The sequence below is a fragment of the Myotis myotis genome, unplaced genomic scaffold (genome assembly GCF_014108235.1).
Source record: "Myotis myotis isolate mMyoMyo1 unplaced genomic scaffold, mMyoMyo1.p scaffold_m19_p_8, whole genome shotgun sequence".
NCBI lineage: Eukaryota > Metazoa > Chordata > Mammalia > Chiroptera > Vespertilionidae > Myotis > Myotis myotis.
This window is the reverse complement of record NW_023416390.1, coordinates 56,813,701-56,835,715: the sequence shown is the minus strand read 5'-3', so window position 1 is coordinate 56,835,715 and position 22,015 is coordinate 56,813,701. Positions and strand designations below refer to the sequence as shown.

Genomic DNA, 22,015 nt, shown 5'->3' with positions numbered 1-22,015 from the left:
GTTGCAAAGCCTGGAATACGGTCTTGAGACTCAGCTTCCAGGAACAGTGTCCAAACCTGTGTCACAAAATCAGATAAGGAAGCCACTAATACCGCCCCACCCAAGCATAGACTTAGTTTGAGTGAAGGTCATATCCTTTTTAGGAGTGTGACCTTGGGACCTATTGCAGGGAGTGTAGTAAGGAAGTGAAAGAGAAAGAAAGTGAGCTCTTTGTGTTTTCCAATATCAAAGTCGATTTGAGCACCTGAGTCACAGTCTAGGATCTTGGCAAAGCCAAACTCACCTGTCTTTGCTTCTGAAGGAAGAAATTATGTGAACAGTGGTTTCAGCTTGTTCCTTCAAGCAGGAAACTCCCCAACTGTTTTCTGGAAAGGATGCTCAAAAGCTCTTAGGCAGCCACAAACATGATAAAAATCTATTAAAATGGATTTGTGTGTGTCCTAATTTGACAGAAACATACCTTAATCTTAACTCTGGCAACTTTTATCCATCCCAAAATGTAGAAAACACTCTAACCATTGTTCTCTAGTGCAGCTGTCGCCAACCAGTGGTCCGTGGACCACTGGTGGTCCGTGAGGTCCGAAAGGTTGGCGACTGTGCTCTAGTAGCCACTGAACTGAGAACACAGAGTGATGTGATGTCTCAAGGACTATTTTGTGATTCACGGACGGTCCTTGCCTGGCCTAGCTTGATACAAGTAGCCAGTCTTCTGGGAAAAGAGGTGCATAATAAACAAAGTCAAATAATTGAAAGGATAGCAGCATGTCACCCAAAAATATACTATTTAAGGATAAAGAAAGACTAAATGTGAAGTAAACAATACAATTTGTCCTTAAAATCCATGATTTTAGCCTGATATTGAATGTTGTACAATATTATCTGTCTGGTCTTTTGTGGCTGGACATTTATTAAGAACTAGGAATACTTAGGCAGAGGTAGGCAATATCCCACTTACCCACTATGATCATATTGTACAGCATTATGGAATCAATTATTATTTATTCAGGCCCCACTCTATACACCCACACCAACTGGCTAATTAGAAAAGGAATCTCATGATCAGCAAGCAATGAGGAACTCAGGAACTGTTTCTTAAAAATGATTCTTAGAAGAGTTTATAGAATTTGCAAAGCCAGGGCTGTCAAGTAATTGCACGTTTGCCTGATTCCAGAGGGACTTAATAGTATACTTTTCAATTAATTTTCATTTTTGCATGGCTAACAGATACTTGACATATTGTCATAAATGATATTTCAGGTAGTTTTGTTTCTGATTATTTTCTAGGTATAGGCTTTATGTGCCTGGTATTTTGAACTAGCAGTCATTGTCCAATTAAAAAACATACACGTGCAGCATTTACTTTGGGTAGACTTATAAGGAAATAATGTGGCAAAGGGGAGCTTGAGGTGTTACCCACGATGTTATTTGTGACTTTGAAGCCTTTGCAGCATACTTGATTTGTTGGGTATTATGTTGTATAGCATGGTATACTTTCTATTTATTAAAATACTATCAAGGTAACAACGAGATAAGTACCCCCAAAAAGGTAAAATGTTTCCTCCTGTAATCGAACTTCCTTGCCCTTATGATGAAGCACAGAATGAAAAATCTATTTTCTTCTGAAAGTGTTTCCTGCTTTTAATATAGTTTTAAATTCTACATTATTGCTTAGACTTTTTTTCCATTCCCTTCATGCAGTGACTCATGAATACATTTGTAGGCAATAAAAAAGTTTGTTGCTTATATTGTAGAGAAATATAGCAAGACTTTTTTCTCTGGGACTGGAATTGTTTTGTATGTGTTTTTTTCCCCTTAATAATTAAAGGCTTTTCTCAAACATGCGAAAGTGATTCTTATAATGGGAATTTACGGTTTTTAACACTGTGCTAACATACAGCATGAGGAATGTAAAAAGCAATTGAGGAGGAAGAGCTTGTACTGGTTGCTGAGCCTGGTTGTAGACACATCAAGTAAGGACCCTGCAACCCTGATGTTTAATACAGCTCAGGAGAAGTGCTGCTTGAGACCTCTGTGAGCACCCAAAAAAGTAAAAACAAATATCTACGTGTTTTTGATCCCAAACAAAGGCTAATAGTCTAGTGCCTTTAAGTTTGAAAAAGCTACAGATCAGTAGCTTATTAGGCTCACAATTCCATCAAAAATGCTAATTTCACACAGCCATAGTATAGTGTTACCTAATGGATGTTCCTATGTTTCCTGTGACATACTTTAATTCATATATCTGCCTGAGCAGCAAACCTCAATCCCTTATGTGCCTTTTATTTTCTTGAATCACAGGAGCTTCAGTTTCAGCGACTCACCCGAGAACTGGAGGTGGAAAGGCAGATTGTTGCCAGTCAGCTAGAAAGATGTAGGCTTGGAGCAGAGTCACCAAGCATCGCCAGCACCAGGTACAGGGCCAAAGGCTCACGTTTTCTACACACCTTCAAGTCACACGTCTTATTAAGTTGTCCTGGGTGCAGCAAATGATTCTGTTAGTGTTGTCACCATGAACTTCTTTCCTGAGTTTGACACCAAGAATGTCAATTTATTCTAATTTTGAGGAGCCTCTAAGTATTGATTATACTTCAGTCCTGTGCTTGATATGTTTTATACGACATTGGGAAGCTTTAGTAGCAAAAGGCTATGATGCTACATTTAGAAATTTGATTTCTCATGTGTAGATACAGTTAATGGATGCTTTTCACAATTAATTGCTAATTATTGGTAAAGCTTACTAGCTCTGGAAGCCTGGTATTGATTTTTTTTAAAATTAGGAAACATTTTAAATGATAACATTGAGTTAGCTTTCAAAAATGTCTTTAATATATTACAATATTGTATAATATTTAAACAATGTTTGCTATTATTTATGAATGTATGCATGACTAGTAAAAGCAAAAATATTTTGGAATGACACCAGTTTAAGATAGTGGTACCTCTAGGGAGTAAAGGAGGAGGAAACTATCAGGAATTAGGCTTTATTAAAATTGCCATTTGGAGCAAACATGACAAAATATTAACAACTGATAAATTGATACATGCATGGCTATTGGATTGTTTTGGGCACTTTAAGTTTTAAAATATTAAATAACTTTAAGGTTACATAGTTGAATTAACTAAATCTATAGGTTTGTTAATAAAATTATCGGTAACGTGTGTAAAATACTTGCTCTCAGTAAGTTGGGTGCTTTGTGTCTGGGTGGTGCCTGGCATGTCACTGGGGCTCATGATGGCTGAATGAATGGGTTCGACAGAAACAGGAGTTGGGCTGACCAGAGAGAGGCAGAATGCATGCACAAAGATATATACGCTCTCCCACTGCTGTTGTATTGAAGCATCCAGTTGCTTAGTAGTGTCTAGGGTGTGTCCTAAAAGGATCCAGTGATTTGCGAAGTTGGAAAGGTAAAGCTGGCATTTGATTGTGGGGAACTGGGAACCGGGGTGCGTGCTAAGCTTCACCCCGCTTAGGTTTGTAGAGGAGACCTATTGGAAGTTGCTGTTGCTGTGGTTGTGGTTGTGGTTATGTTTGTTGGCGGCAGTTATCCTAATAGTGTAGTGTGTAGGTCAGAATGAGGAGAGGCTAGGCAGCAGGAGAGCAACCTGTTGTGGAATTTTAAGGGTTGTGAGAAAGGTGGGTTTCTTCTTTTAGTGAGCTCTGGTTGTAATGATGATTGGTCTACTTTGATTACCCTCATCCCATCTCAGGTTGGATTCTCATGTATTCTCAATGCTCCAATTAAATGCTAAAGCTTCCTTATAGCCTTTCCCAGGTTTCTTCAGGAAAATCGTCTCTCTTCATCTGAACTCTTTTAACTATTCCTCTGTGCCTGCATTAATTCTCCTATGAGGGCAAGGCCACCCCTACAGCACAGTGCCTGGTGCTCAGCAGGCAGGCACCCAGCCAAATGTTCATAGAATGAACAGTGAGCCCTAATGAAGTCCAGTGTGTTTTGAGCTCAAGTTTATCTGCCTGGTTTCCTATCTGCCCTTTCTCACATCTGCCCTCTTCACACCTTTCCATGTGCTTTTCGGTGGACCTTCAGAAGACTACTGGCACAGTTACTCTGCTCTGTGACCACCAGATTTACGCACTGTCAAGGAACTCCTTGAAAGCAATGTTGGTGAAGGGAGCATAGGTTTATGTTGTCACTTGAGAGATCTCCCTGTGTACCCCAGTCCTCACTAATTGTCAGTTTTCCAGGCCTCACCAACTGTTCATCTGGGAACCAGAATCTAAAGATACATAAATTAGCTCTGAGACCAAAGCCCCCTTTCCTGTTAGCCATTTCTGATTTACTCAAAGGAAATTAAAAGTGGGATTGGTGCTTATAGTCATGAAGCTTTCTAGTTCTTCTTGAATGAAGTGAGTTTAGTCAGCAAAATGGGGCATTTGATCTTTTGTTTTGTTTGATTTAGATCCTGTGTCAGAGTTGGTAAGGTGGTCTGTATGACTTCCTTACTTTTTCTAGCCCAAAGATGGCATTAATAACTCAAAGAAAAATAAAATTATATTTTCATTTACTTTTGCAATTATCCAGAGTTGTCCAAAGCTTGCCATTATCGGCTTCACCCAGAGAATAAGAAGGAGCAGTGACATGAGATGCTACATGACAAATGACCCTGTCATTGGCTAAAGAAAATACTGTGGCGCTCTCTGCGGAACTGGTGGCTCCTAAGTGAGCAATTCTGTTTCTTCACGTTTGTGGTACCAAAGATGAATTTTTAACCCAATGCCATGAGATGTTCCCATTTTCTAGATGGAGAAACTGGGCCTCTGCCTGTTATTCTTTAGGGAGTCCTAAAAAATGAACCCCACAATTACCACTTGCACATGTGCTTTGATGAGAACTTAAAAAAATCTTAATGATTAAAGTGATAGCTTGGTTTTCTATTAATGACTCCGGGAGTCGTAATTTCTAAATAAGGTAATAAAAACCCCATTTCTGATATGATTTTTGCATTTGTTTTACTTACTGCAAAACATTAACACCACAAGCAATATCAATATATAACGATCCTTAATCTGGAATAGATGGAGCCTATATCCAAAGATGATGCATTAGACCCAAAATTATCATGCTAACTCTGAAAACCCTGAAGGTGAGCTATGGGATTAGTTAAAGGAGAAGTTACAGATTTTTTGCTTTTATACCAAGTATACTACAGTTACCTGTGCATTTAATAGTTATGTGTGTATTTAATAGATTAAATGTATTGAAGGTAGGCTATAAAAATAGTTAATAGAGAAGAGAATGTATAGCTTTTCTGAACTTATACTGAGTACCATATAGTTATTTATATATTTAATATTTCACCCCATTTAAAGTAGGCTGAGGGACCAGTTAATAGAGAAGATAGTATACTGCATTTGTTTTGAGTATACTATAGTTATTTATGTATTTGTTATTTCACCTTATTGAAGGTAGGCTATAGAATCAATTCATTGAAAAGTTATAACCTTTCTGTATTTGTACTATAGTTATTTATATATTTAATATTTCACCTCATTCCAACAGCATTTGAAACATCTTTTAAAAAATATGAAAACCAAAACTGGAGTGAGGAAATTTAGAGCAAAGGGAAGATAGAGGTTAGAAAAATAAGATGAAGCCAAGGTTAAAATTGTATACAAAATGTATGTTGTTAACATACCATGCATTTGCTAAAAGTATTTACAAAGGGAACCACTTTGGGTCTAAGTGTACTGGTAGCCATGCTAAAGAGAGAAACACTAATGAATTACATGATTCAAAGTGTCTAGAAGATAAAAAACCAGGTTGCTCAGCTGGATCTACTGTTCCTGGGTCTTAGACTTGAGTGTTTTCTCTTGTGAATCACCTTTGAGAACCACTATGTGGTAAGGTCAACAGCACACATAGAAGTTTACCCATCTTAATTACAAAATCACACTCATTGGGCATCTTCTTCCATTGCTGAATAGAATATAAATGGCTGGAATGGCCCCTTAGCTGAAAGTAATTCTCCAGGAGAACAATTCTGACACTCCAGTTTTGGCTCAAGGATGGCACTTAAGCATATGCGTATATAAATGGATGGGTCAATTTCAGGTCCTCCAAGCCTTTCAGAGTCATGGGTGGCAATGGGTGGCGAGACGTGAGATGTCCTTTGTTTCAGGTCACTGTGCAGGTGTATGGTGTGCATGCTTTAGCAAGGTGTGCATGCTTATGTACCACCAGGATATAATAAGCTAATCTCAGGAGAATCTCAGCACGATTGCCTTGGAAGGAAATATACCCTTTAAGCCTCTGGCCTCCCATGGGCTAAGCAACAACCTTCACACCTAAATTTTGATGAACGTGGGATTTATTCTTTTTCATCTTGCAGTATCATCAATGCGATATTGTTTTCACATGCGTCTAGTTTAGATTTTACTGGATGAGGTGACAGTCAGTGGACTCAGTAGCCCACAGTGAGGAGACCACCACCTTACCCTGGGCCTTCCTCTGCCCACCCGCACTCCAAGGGCTTGGAAGAGGGGGCAAGGGTGGCCAAAGCAGGAGTCTTATTCTGTTTCTTTGTGTATGTGGGCGGAGGGGGGCGTGTTTTTACTGACTGGAGTTAAATAATGCTGCTTTTCGACTATTTGTTAAATTCAAGAAAGTATAAAGTGGAAAATCCATAATGCTCCCAGATAATTGCTTTAGTTTTAAGTCAGGTTTATTGCAGTATAACTTAGAGCGAAAATCACTCTTTGTGGCATACGGTGTCATGAGTTTTGGCATGTCGTTATATGACCATCACCACAATTAGCATACAGAATGTTTCCATTAACCTCCAAAGAGAAGCAGCCACTTCTAAAAGTTTGCTACACATCATTCTCTTCAATTTCTTAAAAACATGGGTTTGAGGAATATACTGTGGCTAACATTTTATCTTGTTTCTGAAGTCCCACTTTGATACCAGGCCTAACTTTTAATGGCTCCCCTCTGCCTGAGAAATTCCCAAGAGGACAATTAGTTTGGGGCCGGACCCGCAGCCTAAGGATGCTAATTTAGCAGTGGTTAGAGATCACAAGGCCTCCCAGTAGCAAGCTGCACGCTGCGGGTGGAAGACTCCGCCAGGGAAATGCTGAAGGTGAATGTAGCCTCCGGTATACAAGGTATGGCCTGTGCTGTATGTTTCATGCAAGCAGAGAAACTGCATTCATGGATCAGCTTTTTGGATACCAAAACTATAGAAAGAGAAGAAAATACAGTTTGCATTGTAGAGTTAGTAAATGAAAATATCATCTTCGAATTTAAGAAACTATCTCTGAGATTTTATTGTACAGAATTTCAAAACTATTCATTATTGTAGACTTGGACTCTTACCCAGAAACTGAGAAACTACACTCTCAGCTACTTCTGGTAAGTTGTAGATGGTGAAAGAGGAAGTTTGCTTCTTTGGTGTGTCTAAATTGGTTCCACATATTTTATCTTGTAAATCATAGCCTGTCTTCTCACTAAGATAGAGCACTAACTTTCCATTTATATTGAAGCTGAAAAGAGATACTTAGGAAGTAGACCGCTTATTAATTGTAGAAATTATTAAATGTTAATGGACACTGTTAGAATTGATTTTTGTGCATTAGTTAGAATTGGATTACCCCATTTTAGAAGCAGTTGGTCCCTTCACATTGTCTGTCCTTTAATGGGCTTCTAGGGATGTTAGAAAGTTACTCTGGACCCTGAGAAAAATGCTGTTTACATCATCCAAGTGAGGGGGAAATGGTTGGCAATACTGAAGTTGATTAACTTAACACTCTTAAGGTTATCTCTCCCTTTTCAGTTAGCTTAATTAAAACACTACTAAAATAGAATTCTTTATGCTTTCCAAAAGGTCATACAATTTTGACAAATAGTCTTCTTATTGCCACTTAAGAACTGTGTTACTTTTTAATAAAAAGATTTGATTCCTCACTGCCATTCAGATATTTTTTACATGTTAAAGGGTCATCTCCTGGTGCCCATCAGGCTTCCAGTGATACTAATAAAAATTCTAAAAATGTTTAAACTCTGACAATAGCAGAAAAGTCTTTTTCACGTTTCAGGTCTTTTCTTAGGCAATTATTTTTAAGTCATTATGAAATAAACCTCCTCAATGATACATTCTTTAAAAATGAATAGTCTTGGGAAAGATTGAATGTTTGTGCCATGACTTCTGTTTGTATCTCTTAAGGAAGATGCTTGATAATATTTTCTGTCCCTTTGACCTTCAGTGCTTTCATCAGCCAATACTTGATTTAAGTAATAGTTTTATTGATATATATTTCACCATACTTTTAGTGTATTTTTAGTATTCACAATGCAGTATTTTTAGTGTATTCACAGAGTTATGAATCCGTCACCACTTTTAAATTTGAAATGTTTTCATCACCACAAAAAGAAACTTCATTAGCACACCCTCCCCATTCTCCCTTCCCACTGCTCCTGGGAACCTGGTTCTACTGTCAGTGTCTGTGGATTTGCCTAGTCCTTCATTTCCTATATATGATACAGTACAATGTGTGGCCTTTTGTGACTGCCTTCTTTCATTTAGCATACATGGTGCAAACTATGGCTCATCCAGATTTTGCATGTATCAGTACTTCACCCCTTTTTTATTTATAAACTAGGGGCCCGGTGCATGAAGATTTGTGCACTGGGGGGTGGGTCTGGGTCCCTCAGCCCGACCTGCACCCTCTCCAATCTGGGAGCCCTCTCCAATCCGGGAGTTTCTCTCTGTCTTTGCAATCATATGATCGAATTGTCTGAGACCCCCAACCCAGTTTGGTTTGTTGCTCACAGAATAATAGAGGCTTTTTTTTTTCCCTTTGCTGCATTGGTGGAGATTTCCTGGAAGTTTTAGGATATCTTCCCTTTAATTTTTCCTAGACACTCTGATTTTACTTATGTCTCTCACCTTTGCTTTCCCTCCATCCCCCACCACAACAGTAACTTGCTTCAGGCTCACTTTGCTCTAGTGTCTAGGACAGTGGTCAGCAAACTCATTAGTCAACAGAGCCAAAAATCAACAGTACAACAATTGAAATTTCTTTTGAGAGCCAAATTTTTTAAACTTAAACTATATAGGTAGGTACATTGTTATTAACTTAATTAGGGTACTCCTAAGCTGGCCTTTGCTAAAGACGTCCTCAATCTGATTGAGGTACATTCGCCGAGGTCGACCCCTTCCAACTCTCCCATCCATACTCGTCTTATATCCTTGTTTCGTCTATCTCCTTTCATTCATCCTCTCTATATGTCCAAACCATCTCAACATACCTTTCTCAATCCTCGACACTACATCTTGTGTCACTCCACAACGTTCCCTAAAATTAACTTAATATACTTTACTTAAAGTTTTAAATCAACTTTGCACTGTACATGCGCGCCCACAAGTGGTATTTTGTGGAAAAGCCACACTCAACGGGCCAAAGAGCTGCATGTGGCTCACGAGCCGCAGTTTGCCGACCACTGGTCTGGGAGATCCGTCTGCCACCAGAACTACGATTCCCAGCATTCCTGGTGCTCCCCGCGCTCTGGGCTTCCACTTCCGGTCCTGCGCTCTTGGTTTTTTAGCTCTCCTGCCCCGCCCCCCGGCCACTCCGCAGTGCATGCTGCCCATAGGCCCGCCATGGTGACGCAGAGGGTGTTCCTGCCCCTCCCCCAGCCACTCTGGGGCTATGCGTGGGCCTACAGGCTCAGAGTGGCCTGGATCCCGAGGACGCCTGTCCCTGGGACCCAGGCTGCTTGGCGCCGGCACATGTGCAAGCGGCCATCCTGCCCTCAGCCTCTCCATGCCTGTGTATACAAATTAACCCGCCATCTTTGTTGGGTTTATTTGCATGCTCACTCCTGATTGGATGGTGAGCATAGCAGAGGGACGGTCAATTTACATGTTTCTCTTCATATATATGTGTGTGTGTGTGTGTGTGTGTGTGTGTGTGTGTGTGTGTGTAAATATATATATATATATATATAAATAAAATGGATTTTTTTACAGAGAGGAGGGGAGAGGAGTAGAGAGTTAGAAACATCAATGAGAGAGAAACATCGATCAGCTGCCTCCTGCACACCCCCCACTGGGGATGTGCCCGCAACCAAGGTACATGCCCTTGACCGGAATCAAACCTGGGACCCTTCAGTTCGCAGGCCGACGCTCTATCCACTGAGCCAAACCAGCTAGGGCTACATGTTTCTCTTTTTGTATTTATAAATAATACTAGAGACCCGGTGCATGGATTCATGCACTGATGGGGTCCTTCGGCCTGGCCTGCGCTCTCTCACAATCCAGGACCCCTTGGGAGATGTCGGACTGTTGATTCCGGCCCAATCCCTGCAGGCCAGGCTGAGGGACCCCACCGGTGCATGAATTCGTGCACCGGGCCTTTAGTATGCATATAAGATCTTTGGTTAATCTCTTCCCACCTTCCCCCTGAGATTCATCAGTCTGTCCCATGTTTCCATGCCTGTGCATTGAGTGTCTTGCCTCCTGGTGGTCAGTGTACATCATAGCTACCAGTCGAATGGTGGAACAGTCAAACGATTGGACATTGGACGGTCTCTTAGGCTTTTTATATATATAGATTCCATTGAATAGTGTGCACATTTTCTGTATTCATTCATCAGCTAATATACATTTTGTTTAGTTCTACTTTTTGGCTGTTGTGAATAATGCTACCATATCTCAGGATTTATGAGGGGGGAAATCCCTCTGTTTTGCTCTGAGCATTTTTAGTTTGGGGGTCAGGGAAAGACACAGGAATGATAGAGATTCCCCTTAGCTTCTCTACCATCCTCCTCCTGCGTAACAAAGGCTTGCCTTCTTTCCTTTCTACTTTGCTTTCTGTTATAGTAAATCCATCTATATTACTGAGCTAGTTGTCCCTGTTGAGTTACTTGTAAGTGCGTAGTAGGTACCTATGTGGGAGTCCTGTGGTATTCAATACAATGTAGCTCCCCTGTTTTCTTTCTTAGTGTTGTATTTGGTCACTAGTAACTCTCTTAATGGCCAAACAAATAAAAGCTCTCAGATTTCACCTCTAATTCAGACTAAATGAAGAGTAAAGTATTTGATATTTAGATGTAATTATCAGAAATCCTCTTGGGGATCTCTGCAGTGAATATTTACTAAATGGATGCTCTTACGAGCAAATTTAGTAACTGAATTTTTATGATGCAACTTCTGTTGGAAACAGAGTAAAGAATACTGCATCTGAGAGATACAAATGAGCCTGTGGTTGACTTGCAGCTCTACGGAAGCCGTTTATCTGCAGCCGTTTGTTCAAGCACAGTTCTTCCAGAAGGCATTTTAATTATTATGTCTCGATGTCATTACTGTCCCAAGCCAATTTCATCAGGGACATACATAGCCAAGTGGTAACTATCTCTACACATTTGAATAAACGTATAAACTAAGTCTTCTGTAAGGCAGGTGAGCCCCAGGTAACTGAACCAGGATTCCATTAGGCTACATTTTAACAAGAATGCAACCATGTAGAATTTGGATTTTAAGCCCCAAGTAGTTTTCATAGGTAATAAAATCTTTTATGTACCTAGAACATTATATAACAAAATGTTTTAACATAATAAATAAATGTTTCATAATGAATTTCCTATTTCTTATACTGAGCCTTTTAAAATGTTAAGTGGATGATATCGTTAGAAGAAACCCAAGAAGAGAGCAAGTTTATGTAGTTCGCATCAAAGTTCCAGATTATTTTAAGATTTTTAAAAATACATTTGCTTGGTCAGTCCCCTCAGCCTCCGCCGCCGCCGTCCCTCTGCCAGCGCTCGGGCGCCACTCGGGCCGGCGGTCTCCGCGGGAGGGAGCGAGGCGGAGGGCGGCCGGGCGGGCTGCTGACGGGGGCGGCCGGCGGTCCTGCGCGCTCGGCGGCGGCAGCTCCATGGGGTCGGTGTGAGGCGGCCGGCGCTCCGAGGCATTCCTGCAGCTGCACGGAGAGGACCCGTCTCCTGTGGACTGGGAGTTCCTGGAGAGCCGCCTCTGAACAGCTGGCAATAACTTCCTGAGTCCCGTCTTCATTTTCCTTAGTGTTGCGTTTCGGAACATCCAGAAACCATGAACATGAACAGCGTTAGTGATGAAGAGTTTGACTGCCATTTCCTCGATGAGGGCTTTACTGCCAAGGACATCCTGGACCAGAAAATTAACGAAGTCTCTTCTTCAGACGACAAGGATGCCTTCTACGTTGCGGACCTGGGAGACATTCTAAAGAAACATCTGCGGTGGCTAAAAGCTCTTCCTCGGGTCACCCCCTTTTATGCAGTCAAATGCAATGACAGCAGGACCATAGTGAAGACCCTGGCTGCCATCGGGACAGGGTTTGACTGCGCCAGCAAGACTGAAATACAGTTGGTGCAGAGTCTTGGGGTGCCTCCAGAGAGGATCATCTATGCAAACCCTTGTAAACAAGTGTCTCAGATTAAATACGCTGCCAGTAACGGGGTCCAGATGATGACTTTCGATAGCGAAGTCGAGCTGATGAAAGTTGCCAGGGCACATCCGAAGGCAAAGCTGGTGTTGCGCATTGCCACCGATGACTCCAAAGCAGTCTGTCGTCTCAGTGTTAAATTTGGTGCCACACTCAAGACCAGCAGGCTGCTTTTGGAGCGGGCCAGGGAGCTCAACATCGATGTCATCGGTGTCAGCTTTCACGTGGGCAGTGGCTGTACTGACCCTGAGACCTTTGTGCAGGCCATCTCTGATGCCCGCTGTGTCTTTGACATGGGGGCTGAGGTTGGTTTCAACATGTACCTGCTGGACATTGGCGGTGGCTTTCCTGGATCTGAGGATGCAAAGCTTAAATTTGAGATCACCAGTGTAATCAACCCAGCCCTGGACAGGTATTTCCCATCAGACTCGGGAGTGACAGTCATGGCTGAGCCGGGCAGATACTATGTCGCATCAGCGTTTACGCTTGCGGTGAACATCATTGCCAAAAAGCTGGTCTCGAAGGAACAAACGGGCTCTGACGATGAGGAGGAGTCGAGCGAGAAGACCTTCATGTATTACGTGAACGACGGAGTGTACGGGTCATTTAACTGCATCCTCTACGATCATGCACACGTGAAGCCCCTGCTGCAGAAGAGGCCCAAACCAGATGAGAAGTACTACTCATCCAGCATCTGGGGACCGACCTGTGACGGCCTCGATCGCATCGTGGAGCGCTGCGGCTTGCCCGAGATGCACGTGGGGGACTGGATGCTCTTTGAAAACATGGGTGCTTATACCGTGGCTGCTGCTTCTACTTTCAATGGGTTCCAGAGGCCAACGATCTACTATGTGATGTCAGGGCCGACATGGCAACTGATGCAGCAAATCCAGAACCGCGACTTCCCACCCGAGGCGGAGGTGGAGGAGGACGCCGGCACCCTGCCTGTGTCCTGCGCCTGGGAGAGCGGGATGGAGCTCCTCCCAGCAGCCTGCGCATCAGCCCGCGTGAACGTGTAGACGCCATTCCTGTAGCTGTTACGCGAGTGTAGCTTGACTTAAGGGATTTGGGGGGACCACTTAACTTAATGATTGCTAGTTTGGAATGTCTTTATAAGTGGGGGTGGCACAGATGGAACAAGGTGGAAGGCCTAGGCGACGGGGTCACACTTACGTGTTCCTATGGAAAGTATTTGAATATTTGTTTTATATGGATTTTTATTCAATTCTCAAACATGCTACCGCAGAGCGCCCCTCAGCTGCCAGGCAAGCATTTGTAGCTTGTGTGTTGGCAGAACCAACCCGAGGCTTAGTGTTGTGACCGGTTTTAACAATAAAGTACCTTGGAAATTAAAAAAAAAATAAAATAAAATACATTTGCTTAAATATGGAGGCAGCCCAGCTGTATTAATTTTTCTGATTAACGAAGAGAAAAATACTTGTTAAAATTTAGAGGCCTGTGCATCTAAAATATATGTACCATGCCATTGTTTAATTATCTTTAAAGAGCTATGTTAATTAAAATAACATTATTTCATTTTTCTATAATTTTTCACAGTTCACATTTTACAATTGCTATTCTTAAAATAAATAACAGTGAAGAATTATTGCATCAATACAAGAATAGCCCCCACCCTTAGTCATTAGGTTTTTTGTAATCATTTGTACATATTTATAAATTGTAACATAATTTAAATAGGTTATATAGTATATTTCAAGTTGTTTCCTGAAAAAGTTCTCCTTCACTATACTATATAGGGATTAATAATTACTTTATTCATATATCTTCTCATTCCTATCATTTTGGGTTTTATCTGTATTCTTTCATCTGTATCAAGAAATGTTAAAAAATACTGAGAAGTATAGCTACTACGATATAACAATTTATGTACTCACATCACAGAATTGAAAATTATTGATAATTCCTTATTGACATTTTTTAAAAAGAGACTTTAGTTTTAGAGCAGTTTTAGGCTCACAGAAAAACCGTGCAGTAAGTACACATTGTTTTCAAATACTCCCTGCCACACCCGTGCCTCTCTCTCTCAGTATCCCCCACCAGAATGGTATATTTGTTACAAATGATGAACCTACACATCATTATCACCCAAAGTTCATAGTTTACATTAGGGTTCATTTTTGATGTGCATTCTATGGATTTAGAGAAATATAATAATGGTATATATTTACCATTATAGTATCATACAGAAGAGTTTAATTCTGCTCTAAAAATCATCTTTACTCCATCTGTTTATTCCTCTCTCCCCTATAACTCCTAGCAACAAAAATCTTTTTACTGTCTCTAGTTTCTTCATAAGAATATCATATAGTTAGAATCATACAATAGGTGGCTTTATCAGTCAGTTTCTTTCAAATTGTAATAAGCATTCAAAGTTCCTCCACGTCTTTTCACAGCTTGAAGCTCATTTCTTTTTAGCACTGAATAATATTATGTTGTCTAGATGCACCACAATTTATTTACCTTTTATCTACTGAAGGGCATCTTGATTGCTTTGATTTTTAGCAATTATGAGTAAAGTTTCCATAAAGATCTTAACATAGGGTTTTTTTTCCAGTTTTTTTTTTCAAGAAAAACTATTTTATATATAATAATGTTATATGCAATAAACATTAATATCTCAAGAAAAATGATTTTAAATATAATGTTACATGCAATAAACACCAATTATTCAAGAAAAATTATCTTACATATAATAATACTACATGCAATAAACATTAATATTTCAAGAATAAAAGGATTTTAAGTATAATAATATTACCAAAACTGTACTGACATAGTATGATATCACAAAAGTTGTAGGAAATATTAAAAATCTGCAAATAACAGGATTACTTCTATTATATTCTAGTATATTTTTCCCCCCCTCTGGCTCTATTTTTGTTCATCAGTTTATGTTGTTCATTATATTCCACAAATGAGTGAGATCATATGATATTTATCTTTCTCCAACTGGATTATTTCGCTTAGCATGATTCTTTTAAAGTCTATTTTGTCAGATAAGAGTATTGCTACTCCAGCTTTTTTATTTTTATTTTCCATTTGCTTGGAAAAAAATTTTCCATCCCTTCACTTTCATCCTGTGTGTGTCTTTTGTTTTGAGGTGAGTCTCTTGTAGACAGCATATAGTTGGGTCATGTTTTTGTATCCATTCAGCTACCCTACACCTTGTGATTGGAACATTTAAGCCATTTACATGTAGGGTTATTATTGAGAGGTATTTATTTATAGCCATTTTAATTCTTATGGCTAGGTTTCTCTGTTTCTTTTTCTCATCAATCTCTTTAGCATTTCTTGTAATGCTGGTTTGGTGATGATGAACTCCTTTAGCCTTTTTTTTTTTTTTTTTTTTTTTTTGGTCTGGGAAGCTCTTTATTTGACCATCTATTTTGAATGATAGCCTTGCTAGATATAGTAATCTTGGTCTCAGTTCCTTGCTTTCCATTACCTTGAGTACTTCATGCCATTCCCTTCTTGCTTATAGAGTTTCTGATGAGAAATCAGGTGTCAGCCTTATTGGAACTCCTTTGTATATTACAGTTTTCTTTTCTCTTGCTGCCTTTAAGATTCTCTCTTTGTCTTTAATTTTTGGCATTTTAATTATGATGTGTCTAGGTGTGGGTCTGTTTGGGTTCTTCTTGTTTGGGGTTCTCTGTGCCTCCTGAACTAGTGTGACTTTTTCCTTTACCAGGTTAGGGAAGTTTTATACCATTATTTCTTCAAATACCTCTATTACTTTCTCCCTTTCTGTCTCTTCTGGCACACCTACCATTCTAATATTGTTATGTTATTTGTGTTATGTCATTCTTTATCTCAGACTGTTCTTTTTTCATAGTTACTATATCTTTTTTCATACTATTGAGCATTTTTAACGTCATTACTCTGAACTCCATTTCAGATAATTTCTTATCTCTGCTTCATTTATCTCTTCTTCTGGAGAATTCACTAGTTTTTTCATTTGGGGGTTGTTTCTTTGTTTCCTCATTTTGGTTGTCTGTTTGGATTTGTGACTATGTTTTAGGTAGATCCTTTATACCTCAGTCTCTAGTGCAGGACAGTGTTAAAGGCTGTTTCTGACTAATTGGATCAGGCTAAGACTCAAAGCCTCCAGAGACCACCTCTGTCTATAGACTAATAGGATTCCAACTTGAATTACCCCCAGGCAGTCATCCTCAGGTGTGGTGAGAGTTTTTTCAACAGAGTGGGGCAGTTGCTTCTGCCTGGAGGCTAATTGTTACTTTTAATTTCTTAAGTGGCCTCAGGGCAAGGTGTTTTCCAATAGGGTGTGTCAACTGTCTGCTCCCCAGTGAAGACAGATGTCTTTGTGGGAAGGATGTCCTCCGCTGTGTGAGGGAATGACTCAGTCCAGGAAACTTGGGGTGTCTGCCTTCTGAGCTCTATCCCCCGAGTCCCCAGTCCTGGGTTCTGGTCTCACAGCTCCAGTCAGTCCACTTTACCCTCCCTCTGCAAGACTACAAGGTGGGTGGCTTCACAGGGAATTTTTGTGCATTGGCTCTTTAAGAGGGTGCCCGAACTTTCAGCTGCCACTCCCTGGCAGACAGTACCCCACTGCTTTTTACAGCTAGATGTTATGTGGTTACCCTCCTCAGTTTGGGGAGCCCAGCTTCAGGATTAGATCCCAGAGTTCTCAGTGGCACCCCCCCATAGCTGAGATGTCTCTCCAGGATTTCAGCTGCCATCTCTGGGTGCCCAGCCAGCCCTTTCGAGCCTCCTTCCCTCCTACCAGTCTCTGCTGTCTCCACCTTCGGTCCTTGGGTATCAGGGTTCTCTCCTGTGAGTTTTCAATTGATTATTTAGGAAGCCTTTGCGTATTTCAGTTGTAATTCCAGTTTGTTCCTGGGAGCATGTCCATGCAGCATCCTCCTACTCTGCCGCCATTTTTCTTAACATAGGCTTTTATGTGGATACTAGAGGCCTGGTACAAGAGATTCATGCACTCGGGGGGATCCCTCAGCCCAGCCTGTGCCTTCTCGCAGTCCTGGAGCCCTCGGACATCCTTAGCACTGTGGCGGAGGTGGGAAAGGCTCTGCCACCACCACTGCACTCACCAGTGGTAAGCCATGAGCCGTTAGCCCAGCTTCTGGCTGAGTGGCACTCCCTCTGGTGGTCAGTGCCCGTCATAGCGACCAGTCGTTCCATCATTCAGTCGATTTGCATATTACCCTTTTATTAAATAGGATAGTTTTCACCTCCTTTGGGTAAATACCAAGGAGTTTGACTGCTGGATCATATAGTAAGAGTATATTTAATTTATAAGAAACCACCAAACTGTCTTCCAAAGTGGCTCTATGATTTTACATTCCCACTGGCAGAGAATGAGAGTTACTGTTGCTACACATCCTTGTCAATACTTGTCAGTGTTTTGGATTTTGGGCATTCTAATAGGTGTATAGTGGTATCTCATTGTTTTAATTTGTAGCTTTCATATGCTTATTTACCATTTGTATATCTTCTTTGGTAAGGTGTCTGTTCAGGTCTTTGGTCCATTTTTTAATAGAGTTCAATATTGTTCCATTTTAATGATTCTTTGTATATTTTTGATAAGTCCTTATCTAATGTCTTTTGCATATATTTTCTCTCAGTCTATGCTTGTCTTCTCATTTTTTTATTAAAAACTAGAGCCCCAGTGCACGAATTCGTGCATGGGTGGAGAGACCAATCAGGCAGGGGGGAGAGACCACGGGTGGTTGGCCAGCTGGCCCTGCCCCTGGTCAAACTCCTTGTCGATCTCCGGGTGGAGGGGACAATTTGCATATTAGCCTTTTATTATTTTAAGATTTTTAATGTTGACATTTTTACAAATATTTCCCTTTTTTCTCTCCTTTGTCCACCTCCATTTCCCCTCCTCTCTCCCCCTCCCTCTCCATTGGCCTTCACCAAACTGTTATCCATATCCATGGGATATGCATATATATCTTTTAGCTAATCCCTTTACCTTCTTTATCCACTCACCCTCACTCCCATCCCCTCAGTTACTAGCCACTCACCCTCACTCCCATCCCCTCAGTTACTAGCCAGTCTGTTCCATGTATCCATACTTCCAGTTCCATTTTGCTCATTAGATGAATGAGTAATCTTGCTTATTCTTTTTGGTTCTATCTTTAGTTTGTTTTTGTTTATTTTTAACTGAAATAACTCTGGCATGTTTATCTTAAAATAGTACAGTATATCTATCATAACACAAAATATACCATATTAATCTATTTTTAGAATGAAAATATTTTAGTATTATGACAAGTATGTAAAAGAAACAACCTTCTATATATGAGATATAATAGATACTAAATTATCTAGATCTGCAACTTAGGGTAAGTGAAAGCCCAAACAAATGATACTAATATACTAACAGTACTTTCTATTTTCACATTTCCTTGAGTGACTCTGTTTTTTTTTTCTCTGCAAATGTTTATGATATCTTCTAAATTTACTCAGTAAATAATAATGTCTATTCTTTATTATAGAGATACAAAGATACAAAAGCCTAGAAATTTCCAGTTTTGCAGAAGAGCTCATTATGCATAACTAGCAAAATGACAAATACCTTAGTAGCAGCATAAATATATGTCAGCATTTTGTTATTTTTAATTTTGTGAAGAGCGCTGTGTTGATCAGATTACATTCTCTGTCCTGACTTTCCCAGGAAGCCTTATCTTGGTGTCTTTGTTTCTCATATCCTTAGGTGAAATACTTTTTTATAATTATATTACAGGGGAAGAGAACAATAGCCATTGAGCACCTATTGCATAGCAGACACTTGTGCTAGATGTTTTGTGCCCATTATCTTCTGTTTAGTAGGGTTTCCATTTTGGTGGGGGTTTTTGTGTTTTAGTTTGCTTTGGTTTTAATTATTGCATACATGAATTTAACATGAGGATGATATTTTCCCCTAAAAATAGTGCTCTTCTATTGATTTTCCCCTGGAATGTCAGTAAGTGTTTTAAGAAAATTTCACCTCACTTAACTCCACTCTACCACCCCAAATAGACACAGTCTGTATAAAACCATGCTTACTAAACAGAGACCATTGTAAAACCCCTTGGTCCCAGTCCCATCTCCACCACCATTATTCTGTCTCTCCTTTGTGGCGTCTGTAGTGGCTACTGTTTCTGTTCTCGATCTACACAAACATGTTACAAGAAGTCAAGTAGATATTAATTCAGAGATTTTGGAAAACAATTTGAAAAACATATTCTGCAGTTCATTATTTTAAGGGGGAAGGTTTACCATTCCTTCACCTAATCACTGTAACCTCCATCGTGAAATAAAGAAAGGTTGATGTAAAGTTCACATTCTCCTTAACCTTTCAGAGAACTACTACTTGTAGAGCTCTAAACCCGTGATGTATAGAAAGGGAAATTTGAAATGTGATTGCCTAAATGTGAGAGCCATCTATGAGTACATTTGCAGCAGTTAATCAGCTGCTGTAAAAATGAACATGGCACATCTGCCAAGGGGGATAAAAAACAACTGACAAATTCGCCAGGCTCTGTAGTGACTGAATTGTTATTATAGCTGTCCTCCCTAAGGCTTCACAATCTATTTAATAACAAATCAATCTAATCTGTTTCTTGCATAGATTTTTCTACTCTGCTATTGTGTTATTCCACAATTAAATATGGCAAAAAGCACTCTAAAACTGGCAGGAGAAAAAGCCTGTAGGCTATAGATTTTCACAGCTAAAAAAAAAAAAAAAATCTTATATTAAACAACTGTACATTTTAACCGCAGTCAGATAGTTTAGATACATTTGGTTTGCATTAATAAACTGCTTATAATCTAAGGAGGAATGTCTTTAGAGAATATGTGTGTGTTAATTTCTTTTAGTCTTTTTTATTTAATTGGAAAGGAACAAAAAACAGCCAATTATTCTAGGAGCCTGTGATGTGTAGTCTCTGCTTCAGAACATGCCAATTAAAGGTTAATCTACCACAGACCCTCTTTAGTTACATTTTCAATAATGGTGCTATTTGAGCCCCAGAGAAAGTTCAAGTTACCTTAACCATGATATAAGCACCAGTGCGTAGGCAGTACAAAATCTGTTTTCTGAATCAGGAAAATACTTTTTCAGTAAAAACTTATTTGTAAATCGTTAAGTGCAACAGTATTTTATTATATTCCATATGAACATAAACAAAAAGGTAGAAATTATATTATTGACTAGAGTAACATATTAAGAATAAGTCCAGAAGTTAAACTCTTGGGTGAATTTTGCAACTACTAACAAAATAATGTGTCTAGATCAGTGATCGCCATTTCTAAAATTGTTAGCTGAAAAGATGATGGGAAATTCTACAGTGAGTGGATCAGGCTCACAGCATGTGAAACCACTGGTCTCCCTATGTTAGTGTCACCTAACAGGAGACAACCAGCAGTTAGTGCTTCCTGATATGATACACTGGAAAGTACATGACATCACCTATGACACATTCTTTCCCCAAAATTGCTCAACCATCCTCCTTTTTTCTCACTTTTTTTTTTTTAATGTGGAATTATTTCACTTGCCCTATAGAATTCCTGATGGACTGGATCTAGCTAATGTATCAGAACAATGATATGTAACATGTTCTTCTGTCTCTGTATTTCCTATGAGCTGACATTTTTGAAACTGTACATTAAAACAGATTTTTAAAGACAGCAACAAATACAATGTGTGGAGCTTTGTTTGATCTTGATTCAAACAAATCAACTGTTTTTAAAAATGAAACAAGGAATTTTAATACTGACTAGATAGTTGTTGATATTAAGAATTTTGCTGTTACTTATACATGTGGTAATGTTATTTATTGATAAGATGTTATGAAGTGATGAGATGTCTGCAGTTTACTTCAAAATCTTCTAATGCAGAGTACTTAGTGGGTGAAGATACAGTGAAATATGTGTGACCACGTTTTCACTTCTTTTGTTAAAGCTGTCTACTGAATACATGGGGGTTCCCGATACTGTTCTCTCTTCTATATATGTGTGTGCTTCTGCACACTTAAGTGCTGTGTAAAAAATATTTTTAAATGCTAAATGATTTGATTCTTAGTTTTCTGACTGAAACTATAGTTAAAATTTATTTCACTTTTATGGAATGAAGATTGTTATATTTCTTAATCTGAGTGATGGATCTTCTTTTCAATAGTTTAGATAAAAATCATTTAAATTGAATAAATTGTGAAGCTACACAGTATGCTCCATATACCCCAATAATGCCTTTCCCATCAATAATGTTAGCTCATGGTGGCAATGACTGGGAGAGGGAGCAACAGGGGGACGAGAGATAAAGTTGATCAACCACTTTTCTCATTACAAACCATTGTTCCTCTCTTCATGTCTCTCCAAAGAATACTGGACCTTAAATCTGGGAATTTAAAGCAATTTTCCAACCACTTCCCTAGTCTAGTTGCCATGGAGGGTGCCTGTTCAACCACTGAATAGTGTTTACGGATCCTGTTATGCCTCAAAAATGTGGTTTTGAGAGACTTTACCCTGTTCCTCCATTATCATTATTATCATTCTTTCTCATTTATTCTTTCAGTCTTTTTTCTTTTCATTCCC

At 39.6% G+C, this 22,015-nt stretch overlaps 2 protein-coding genes across 14 annotated transcripts in view; both read left to right on the top strand.

Annotated features, from left to right (window-relative positions):
- PKP4 (plakophilin 4) overlaps window positions 1-22,015 on the top strand; it is a 247,690-nt gene that overhangs the window by 136,045 nt on the left and 89,630 nt on the right. For 11 of the 12 annotated variants that reach the window (XM_036320377.1, XM_036320375.1, XM_036320386.1 and 8 more), the window contains one exon: window positions 2,299-2,411. The exons of the other annotated variant lie outside the window; for it this stretch is intronic. In XM_036320377.1, the coding sequence (XP_036176270.1) occupies window positions 2,299-2,411 (113 nt within the window). The remainder of the gene's footprint in view (window positions 1-2,298; window positions 2,412-22,015) is intronic. 12 annotated transcript variants of the gene reach the window in all.
- LOC118661886 (ornithine decarboxylase-like) lies at window positions 11,760-13,797 on the top strand. Of its 2 annotated transcripts, XM_036320388.1 has the most exons (2): window positions 11,760-12,518; window positions 12,654-13,797. In XM_036320388.1, the coding sequence occupies exons 1-2, from the start codon at window positions 12,064-12,066 to the stop codon at window positions 13,453-13,455; spliced, it is 1,257 nt and encodes a 418-aa protein (XP_036176281.1). In that variant the 5' UTR covers window positions 11,760-12,063; the 3' UTR covers window positions 13,456-13,797. The 2 variants fall into 2 exon arrangements, with proteins under 2 accessions (XP_036176281.1, XP_036176280.1); XM_036320387.1 differs by having other exon boundaries at window positions 11,766-13,797.

Bases quoted from the DNA above. Each gene is read 5' to 3' on its own strand.
- LOC118661886 (XM_036320387.1), top strand. From the start codon at position 12,064: ATGAACATGAACAGCGTTAGTGATGAAGAGTTTGACTGCCATTTCCTC.